At 42.1% G+C, this 10791-nt stretch overlaps 1 protein-coding gene across 3 annotated transcripts in view; it reads right to left on the bottom strand.

The window, feature by feature from the left end:
• plcl1 (phospholipase C like 1) overlaps positions 1 to 10791 on the bottom strand; it is a 336006-nt gene that overhangs the window by 26180 nt on the left and 299035 nt on the right. For all 3 annotated transcript variants that reach the window (XM_043692934.1, XM_043692935.1, XM_043692936.1), the window contains exon 4: positions 5771 to 5846. In XM_043692934.1, coding sequence (XP_043548869.1) covers positions 5771 to 5846 — 76 coding nt within the window. The remainder of the gene's footprint in view (positions 1 to 5770; positions 5847 to 10791) is intronic.

Below are 10791 nucleotides of genomic sequence, written 5' to 3'. Positions count from 1 at the left end.
GTTGCGCTTCGGCGGGGCGGTGTGGACTTGTTGGGCCGAAGGGCCTGTTTCCACACTGTAAGTAATCTAATCTAATCTAATCTAATCTAATAGTGGAACATTCTTACACCAATTAGCAGAGTAAGGTTAAGGCTGAAAGGTCACTATGGCGAGATGAGATAACACAAGTAATAAAGCAAGTTTCTCTGTTAAGTGTTATTATGACAGGATTGGGACCGTACATATTTGGGACATGACATTAAAATATCTACTTAATAGTTAGTAGAGTCAGCTCAAGACAGGAGACTATTGTAACAGATGGAATAGCTAAATATCTATCATGATAGGTTAGTAGTGAGGTACTTTGATTAATATAGTTGGACTTGCTGATAAGCTAACAGAAACATGATCAAAAATATTAAAATCCACAGACCCTGAGGTCCGTGGGCATTCGAGAATCAGCGTTCTCAGTGTCATGGTTTTTTGTTTGCAAATAAAAGACCTACTTCTTGAAGAACTCTCTGCGTCTCCTGGTGGTTCTCTATATTGTCTCCACAACACTATGTCCTTTAGTACTTGCCCAAGTCAGTCAGTAGTGGTGCTATTGAGCTATTCTTGGTGCAATAAATCACAGTCCACCCTCCAGACTATGTTCTGTGCCCTTGCCACTGTGCTTCCTCAAAGTGAAGTCAAACATGAGGGGGTACTGATTCAGCAACTCAGAGGAGGCAGGGCAGTAGGTGCTAATAAGGAGGTTTCCTTCCTATGTTTCACCTAATGCGATGAGATTCCATGGTGTCCTGAGTCAATTTTGAGATCTCTGAAGACAATTCCCTACTGATTATACAGTATACTGTCAGGTCTGTTGGCTCTGTCTTGACAGTAGGCAGGGCATACCTAAGGATGGTAAAGGTGGTGTCTGGGACATTGTCATATTCATCTAATCATACCGTTCAGACCATGTTAGGCTGTATTTTGACTAATCTGTGGAGCAGCTTGCTCACTTTGACACAAATCTCCAGATGCTGGTAAGGAAGATCTTTCCGGTGCCGAGTCAATGTTGGGTGGTCAATATGGTTTTAATTCTTCTTGGACTGTCTGGAAGTCACTCATTCCTCATCAGTCTCCAGGCTCCTGGCCTGGCGTGTGATGAAATTTCTGAACATACATCTATCACTCAGCCTTGTGGATGCACCTCAGTAAGAAGTCACTCTGGCCAACATGCAAAAATTCAAAAACCTCAAGCTCAGATTTTTGCCACTTGTGATACCTTCTGCAAATGTGGTCTGAGTCATCAGTAATATCCACAAATTCCCACAAACATCAGAATATGCGTTTCACATGATTGAGTTGACTCACCTTGCCTTACTTATACTTCACTTCTGTTAAATTTATTTTGTTTTGGCTTGATTATATTAGTTTTGACTTGGCCTTACCTGAATTAAGCTTAGAAACACAGTATTGATAAATTTTACCAGTGCTGATAAATCCGACCAATATTTTACACATGTTGCACGTGTTATTAGTTGAATTAAACCTTAATTAAAGCAGTACTTTTCCTCAAATACTGAATTCCTAGATGAATCTAAATAGCTACTCATTTGATATCTGTCTCACTGAGGCACAGTTTCCTGACCATGTTTCTTGAATCACTACGTTGAACCCGCATAAGACACTGGTTCAGATTCAATTATCATTTTGTACCTAATTCTGGGTACTGCACTTTAACACGAACGTGAATACATTAGAGAGAATACAGAAAAAAAATCACAAGCATAGTTCTAGGGAATGAGGAACATCGGTCACAAAGGGAGGTTGGATAACTTAGGACCATTTTCCTTGGAGAAAGGAATATTGAGAGGAAATTTAACAGAGGTATTCAAAATCATGATGACCCTGCACAGACTACAGAGGGAGAAACCTCCCAATCAAGAATAAGGAAGGGGACATGAATTTAAAGCAATTGGTAAAAGAAAACAAAAGCAACATGAAAGAAAACGGTTGCATGCAACGAGTGGTTAAAGTATGGAATGCACTGCTTAAGACTGTGCTGGATGCAGATTTTCAACTAAAATATTCATAACAGAATTTGACTGCGAACTGAAAAGGATGAGTGGGCAGGAGTATGGGAAGAAGGTGAGAAAAGGGGATGAAATGGATTCCTCAGCTAGAAAGCATATCAAGGCACAATGAGCCAAATGGCTTCCTTTTCTTTCATTTGGTTATCATTTCTAAGTAACTTGATTAATATTGCTCAAACTCAATTCTTTTACGGACAGCAGACTTCCATTATCTGACATTCAGGACATCTCCTTGTAGCTGGAGAAGTGTATGGATTTAGAAGTAGGCAGAATATAGCTGTTGTGGTTCATGTGGGAATCAGTGACATAGGCAGAGTGAAGGAAGATTGAGAAATAGGGTTGAAATACCAAAGAAGAAAAATCTCAGAAGAGGATTTGTAAAGAGCAAGCACCCACTGAGTCCAAGTTAGAAAAGACCCTGCAATATTGGTAATCAGGGTCTTCATCCACATGCACAGGAAGGAACAGGTGCAAAAGCCAGGTATGTCGAATGCAATGGCCCTTATTGCCCAGAAGCTGCAACAGTACACCACATTATGTGGGGATTACTTAGGCTAGATGGTCAGTCTGTGAAGCAGAGTGAGGCCAACAGAGAGGATTCAAATTCCTGCACCTGCTGAGGTTACCATGAAAGTTTCTCCTTCTCAACCTCTGCCCTCATCCGATGTGTGGTGACCCTCAGGTTAAACCATCACAAGTAGTCTCTCCCTCTTTAATGAGAGAGCAGCCCTGCGGTCCAGTAGCACAATGGTAGCTAGAGGCCAAGGTGCACCCCCTTCTATGTGAACTCCTTCTGATTCATGCTTTAACATAGTTAAAAAATCATACAGATTATTGTTGAGTGTGGTTCTGGAAAACCACAGCGGGTCAGGCAGCAACTGGGGAGCAGGAGAATCTATGTTTTGGGCATAAGCCCTTCATCAGGAATGAAGTTTGCGGGCCAGGGGGATCGAGAGATAAAGTGGAGGGGGGGAAATAGCTGAAAATGCAATAGATAGATGAAGGGCGGGGGGGAAATGAGGAAACTGGTGAAATTCACATTGATCCCAAGATTGTAGGGTCCCAACATGGAAGATGAGGTGTTTTCCCTCCAGGAGTCGGGTGGTTAGGGTTTGGCAATGGAGGAGGACCTGCAAGTCCTTGGCGGAGTGGGAGAGGGAGTTAAAGTGTTCAGCCACAGGGTGGTGGGGTTGGTTGATGCGAGTGTCCCAGAGATGATCTCTAAAACAATCGCACGTTGGCATCTCCTCAATATAGAGGAGACCACATCAGGTGCAATGGATCACTGAGGATGGAGATGTGGCTGTGGTAGCAAATCTGCTTCAGGACGTGGCTGAAGAGCTTCATGGCAGAGGACATGACCTGGGGGGGGGGGGGGTGCAGTGAGGCAGAGACTCACTGAGATCCTTGTAAATAAGGGAGGAGAACCTATTTAAGGTAGGCATCCTTGGAAGAGGCTTTGCAGTAGGATTAAAATCAACTAGGAGAAAGGGGGGCTGCAGATACTGGAAATCAGAGTCAAGAGTATGGTGCTGGAAAAGCACAGCAGGTCAGGCAGCATCCAAGCAGCAGGAGAACTGACGTTTTGGGCATAAGCCTTTCATCAGGAATAAGACTTATGGGCTGGAGGGCTGAGAGATGAAGGGGGTGGGATAGTGGGAAGGTAGCTGAGAATGCAATAGGCAGATGAAGGTGATAGGTCGGAGAGGAGGGTGGAGTGGATTACTATTAAGTTTTAAATCATTCAGAATGAGGTTGCAGGTTCGATTCATAAACTTGTAAATCCTAAAACTTCTTTCAGGTCTCATTCCCAAGATAACATAAGTTTTATAAAAACAATGGTGACATCTCAGCTCAGACAATGCATTAAAGGTGTGAGGTTATAGTCTGTCTGTATCCCAACCTTGACTCAGACTGTTTCCATTTCCAAAGTAGAAATTGATAAAATGTACATGGACTGACTGCCTACAGATTGTGTGCTTTTTGAAAAAAATAAAACGTATCTGCAAATACAAATCTGCAAATACAATCTGCGAATGCAAATTCACCCCACAGGCTATATGAGTGTACGTGTGCATTTGTGTTTGCATGTGAGGGAGAAAGAGAGAGGGAGAGAGAAAAAAAGAGTGAGAGGGTGTGTGTGTGTTTGCGTGTGTACGTGCTTGCTTGATACTGAGTGCATGAATGTAATGGAACATATGCCTGTGAGAGAGTGTGCGCGTGTCTGTGTGAATGTGATCTTTTGTAAGAGTGTGTGTGTACGTTTGCGTGTGAAGTATATAGTGTAGTGAGGTCACCTGTAGTGTGACATGAACCCAAAATCCCGGTTGAGACTCATGGGACACCTGAAGGTGTTGAAGGACACAACACCATACAACCCTGTTATGGCAACCACTGCAAGACATGTCAGAGTGTCGACATGGATACTGCCATTACAAATGGGAACACCACTCACCAGGTGCAAGGCAAGTACTCATACGACTTGAGCAATGTTGTCTATCTCATACACTGCAGGCAAGGCTGCCCCAAGGCATGGTATGTTGCTAAGACCAAGCAGACACTACAACAATGGATGAGTGGACACCACGCAACAATCGCCAGACAGGGATGTTCGCTCCCAGTCTGGGAACACTTCAGTGGTCAAGGACATTCGATCTTGGATTTTTGGGTGACCATCCTCCAAGATAGACATCGGAATAGACATCTGAGGAGCAAAAGGCTTTTGCCCGAAACGTCGATTTTCCTGCTCCTTGGATGCTGCCTGACCTGCTGTGCTTTTCCAGCACTACTCTAATCTTGACTCTGGTTTCCAGCATCTGCAGTCCTTGGTTTTACCTCAACCAGGATCTTAGGCTCATGCCACACTACACGTGACCCCACTACACTATACATTTCACACACACACACTCACATACAAGCACACATACGCACTCTTACACATGAACACACTCATACAGAGCCTCTTTCATATACAGACTCTCTCTCAGACACAGACACACAAACATGCACATTCCCACACTTACACTCACGTGCACATCATTTCACAGGGATATATTCCGTCACACCCAGGCACACAGTGTCAGGAGAGCACAGACAGACACACACACACACACACTCTCTCTCTCTCTCTCTCATACACGCATACATGCATGCACACACATATAGCCTGTGGGGTGAATTTGCATTTGCAGATTTTGTATTTGCAGATACATTCTATTTTATTCTTTTCAATAAGCACACAATCTGTAGGCACTTAGTCCATATGACATTTTATCAATTTCTACTTTGGAAATGGAACCAGTCTGACTCAAGATTGACATTCTGGCCCTTGGAGTTGGACAACTGATAACATAGCTCCACCAATGGGGATAAGCTGGAAACAAGAATTGGAGGGGAGTAGATTTCTCAGCAAGTTGTAAGCATGAAGGAAATTATAGAGTTAGGAAGGATTTCAAAACAGGGATAAGTATTTTAAAACTGAAGCATTTCCAATGTAGGTTAACAAGCAGAGCGGTGAATAGTGAACAAGACTTAGTGTGAATTATGTTATTGGCAGCAGATTTTTGGACGGGTTTAAGTTTATAGAGAGTTCAAGGAATGTCTCCATTAAAAAAAAGCATCTTGAAAAACATGAATTTATAAATAGGTTTTATGATGTGACATTGCAAGTTACATTTTGGATTATGTGACTCTCAAAAGCTTTAATCTACCTGACTTCCAACACTGCATGATCTTGTCATATATAGTGTCAGCAACATCAATCAGGTACCTTGCTTCATGTATCACCTGTGAACAAAATATAAATGAATGAAAAACATAAAAGGAGAGCAATTCACAAATGTACTTGCAACTTTAAAATTGCACCTCAGTGTGAAACAGAAACCTACCATTATCCAAAGCCTAAAAGCTATAGCAATATTTACAGATTATTTTGTGATGCATTGCTTACTTGGAAAGTTTGTTAACATTTGATACTGTATTCAGAAGTCTCTCTTATCCCCCCGCCGAACTTTCAATATCCAAGGAACCAACTGAGTTTAAAAAGTGCAGCTCAATCTATTAAAGGTAACATAAATGAGCATATTTGCAATCTAATACTTATAATAATGGGAATAAACAATTTTTTTTCTGACTTTGTACTAACCTCCACACTTGCAATACAATACACAGTTAAAATTAGATTTGCAACAGTTATTGCTGTTGTCTGTATAGGGTCTTTCAAGTTCATTAGTAGCTGTTCAAACTTTACATTTTCCCACATTATATTCCATCTGTCACTTCTTGCCCAATCTCAGAGCCTATCTGTGTCTTTTTGCAGCCTCCCCACTTCCTCAACACTACCAATTCCTTCACCCAGCTTCGTGTCATCTGCAAACTTAGCAACCATGCCCTCAGCTCCTTCATCCAGATCGTTAATGTATAACTTGAATAGATGTGGTCTCAATATAGACTCCTGCTGGACTTGGCAAATCACTGACTACCATCCTGAAAAAGAGCCCCCCTTATCCCCACTCATTGCCTCTACCAGTCAGCCAGTCTTATACCAATTCCAGTAACTTGTCCCTAACACTATGGGCTCTTATTCAGCAACCTCCTGTTCAGCACATTGTCAAAGGCCGCTGAAAATATTCCACTGGCTCTTCTTTGGCTAACTTGCTAATTACCTCCTCAAAAATTCCAATAGATCTGACAGGAATAACTTCCCCTTGATGAAGTCATGCTGAATCAACCTTATTTTACCTGCGGTTCCAAGTATGCCACAATCTCATCCTTAATAATAGATTCTAAAATCTTACCAATGATTGAGGTCAGTTGAAACAGCCTATAATTTTCCACCTTCTGTCTCCCTCCCTTTTTTTTCTAAATACATTTTTATTAAAAAAAGGAATTGTTTTTCTTTTGAACATTACAACAAATACAAAACCAAACAATTCAAACTAATAGTAAAAAACATATCTGCTAATTATATAAATAAAGATTAACTAATAACTAAGCTAAAAAAGAAAACTCTTAACAACAAGAATAATCATAACACAGCTCAGCAAAACAAAGCAATAGCCCTGGATCATCAATCACATAAGATTATACATATTCATATGTTCGTAGTTCCTCCCCTCTGGATACCAGGTTTATTACATAGAATTGCCACGGCTATATAAAGGCTCTTATTAGTATGGTGGACAAATCTGTATCCAGGTAGTGCAAAAGGGCTGCCACGTCTTAGAGAAATTCTCGGTTTTATTGTGCACCATACTCGTAAGAAAGTCCAAGGGGATGTACTCCATGACGCGCTTATGCCAGCCTGCCAGCCCCAGGAGATTTTCCGACACCCATCCTAATAGAATGTTCTTTCTTGCACATAAAGTGAGGATACTGAAAAACACTTTTTTTGTGTGCATCTAATGAAAGTGAATTAACAAAGCCAAGAATAAGAGATACTGGGTCCATCTCTAACTCCATCCCCAAAGCCTTCTCTATTTCGCCTACCACAGCGCTCCTGTATGCCCACAGTCTGTGGCAGGACCAAAGACAATGAGTAAGCGTGCCCATGCTCACTTTACATTTAGGACACTTTGGAGATGCTCCTGCTTTAAATTTAGCAAGGTGGTCTGGGACCCTGTGAAGAATCTTAAATTGCAAGGCGTGGATCCTGTTGCACATCGAGATCCTTCTTCCATTTTCCCGGATAAACTCCCATATTTCAGAAGAACATCCAACTCGCTCTCCCATACTTTACAAAGCCGTTCGGTCTCGTCCGAGGGAACCCCTCCCAACAGATGATAAGCGCTACTAACAGATAATGCACCCTCAGCATTCAACACCCTCTTCTCCATGTTGGACCTATAAAGATCAGTTAATAGTGTGGTCTCTGTTTGTATGAAATTTCTAATTTGAAAGAAACAAAAGAGGTCCCTATTGGGCAATTCATATTTCCAAGCCAACTGGTCAAAAGACATCAATATGTCCCCTTCAAATAAATCACTCTAGCAAGACACGCCCCTAGCTGCCCATAGTTTAAACCCAGAGTCCATCATCCCTGGCTAAAAGCTCAGCATATCGACTATGGGTGTTAAAAATTATCTTTTGGCAATATTGCCCTCACCCTGATGCATTGCCCTCCACGCCTTGACAGTATTGATGACTATTGGGCTATTACAATATTCCTTAACTGTTCTCATTTTGTCTAAGAACACCAGGCTAATGAGGGGGAATCTTGCCTGAGATACTTCGATGTCCAACCAAAGTGAGTGAGTGTCCCCCTGAGCCCAATCATTCACATAAGATAGCAACAAGTTTAACGGATAGTTTTTGATATCTGGGAGGCCCACTCCTCCCGTCTGTAAGGTAACTGCAATTTAGTCAATTTAGGGGCCGCTTACAATACCAGAGAAAAGAACTAAACCAGCTGTTCAGTATTCTAAATATTTGCTTAGTAAAAATTAGAGGTAGCATTCACACAGGATACAGCAGGTGGGGCAGAATGTTCATCTTAATGAGAGCTATCCGACCTAACCAAGAGATCGGAAGTGCCTCCCATCTACAAAGATTCTGTTTGATTCTGTCAAATAAATGGGAAAAAATTGGTTTTAAATAGCCAATCAAAAGTAGGAATAATAAATTTACCTCAGTAGAGAAAGCCCTCCTGCAATCATCTAAAGGGGAACCGAGATCCTCCCTCAGGATCACTCTCAGAGACCACCCATGGGTACGGCCTCTGACTTCGCAAAATTGATCATATAACCCAAGAAGCCACCAAATAGATTGATACATTGTATCAGGTGTGGCACTGAGACTGTTGGGTTTGATAAGAAGACAAGAACATCATCTGCATACAATGTGACTTCATCCCCACTTCTGGAGCAGTTATACTGAGATCGCTGCGTATTGCCTCTGCCAGCCATTTTATCACCAATGTGAAAAGCAATGGTAACAAGGGACAGCTCTGTTGACTGCCCCTACAAATATTAAAATTACTTGATCGTATACCATTGATGAGGACTGCAGCAAGAGGATCACTATACAAAACCTCCACCCACCTGATGAAGATCTCTCCCAGGCCAAACTGCTTCAAAGTATGAAAACGTTATGGGCACTGGACCCTGTCAAATACCTTTTCCACATCTAAGGAGATCACCAATCCCTGTACCGATCGCTGTCGACATACTTGGATCATGTTAAGTAATTTCCTGACATTATCCATTGATCTGTGACCTTTTATGAACACCGTCTGGTCGTCCTTAATGATGGAGGACAGTACAGATTCTAGCCTTAATGTCAAAGTCTTGGATAGGATTTTGAAGTCAACATTCAGGAGTGAAATTGGTCTATAGGAAGCACAGTCCTCCGGGGCCTTCCCTTTCTTAAGAATGATAGAGATGTTCGCCTCTCTTAGAGATGGTGGGAGAAGGCCACGTCTATGTGAGTCATTAAAAAACCAAGCATTGGCCCTGACAACATACTTATAAATTATTTATAGACCCCACTGGACAGCTCATCAGGACCTGGCGCCTTTCCATTCTTGAACAGCCTCACAGCCTTTTGTACCTCTTGCTCTGATAATGGGGCATTGAGGAGAGACTCTTGTTCAGGGGTCACTCCCGGAAGGTCCAATTTCTTAAAACAAGATTCCATCTTAATTTGCCCACTCTCACAGCTTTCAGATTGGTATAATTCAGAGTAAAATTTCTAGAATGCTGCATTAACCCTTTTAGAACCTTTTAGAATGGTAGGTCAAATTTCCAGTGTCGTCTCTGATCAAGGTAATGGCCCTGGGGGAGGAATCTTTTTCCTAGCAAGATATGCTAGGTACTTGCCCGGCTTATCTCCACGCTCAAACAGCCTTTGACTTGTAAATGTAAGCTCTTTCTTGGCTGTCCGTGTGAGCATGGAGTTCAGTGTAGACCGGAGCGCCGTGACCCTCTGCAGTTTAACCACCAAGGGCCTGTCAAAATATGCTTTTTCAGCTACTTCCAGATGCGTCTCGAGCAAGTACTGCTGCTCACCCGTCTGTCACTTATTACTGGCTGAATAGGAAATAACCAACCCCTTAGCATGGGCTTTACCTGTTTCCCAAAGAATGGATGGGCTACTGACCTAGCCTGAAAAAATATATTAAAAAGCCCTGAACACATTAGAAAATAATTCAATAAACTTGCTATCCTTAAGGATGCAGGGGTCGAGTCGCCAGTGTCTCGAGCCTACCACCATATCCTTACTCTTAACCATTCAATACACTAGGGCGTGATCAGAAATAGTGGCTTGCCAATTGTACACGATGCCACCGAGCCCAAATGTGCTGCGGAGGTCAGAAAAGATCAATCCTGGTATGGTATTTATGTGGGTTCAAAAAAAATGTAAAGTCCCTACCAGTAGGGTGAAGCTGCCTCCAAACATCTACCAACCCCAATTCAGCACACAAATCCCTTAATTGTTCAGATCATAAAGAAGATATCGGCAGGCCTTTAGGCCACAGGGACTATGAGACAAATGAAATCCCCTCCTCTGATAATATGTTGAGATGGAAGGTTAACCAGTCTAGAAAGTGCGTCTGTCAAGAATTTAAGGGGGTGGACTGGGAGAGATTAAACATTTAAGAACCCATATTCTTCCCCATGTATTAAAGCTTTAAGGATTACAAATCTCCTGTGTATGTCTTTAATGCATTCTAAGAACTTAAATGGGAGAGTCTTTCTAACTAAAATGGCCATCCCTCTACTCCTCATATTGAAAG

This window comes from Chiloscyllium plagiosum, chromosome 7 (assembly GCF_004010195.1).
Source record: "Chiloscyllium plagiosum isolate BGI_BamShark_2017 chromosome 7, ASM401019v2, whole genome shotgun sequence".
Lineage (NCBI taxonomy): Eukaryota > Metazoa > Chordata > Chondrichthyes > Orectolobiformes > Hemiscylliidae > Chiloscyllium > Chiloscyllium plagiosum.
The sequence above is the reverse complement of the archived record's forward strand: the minus strand, read 5'-3'. Positions and strand labels throughout refer to the sequence as shown.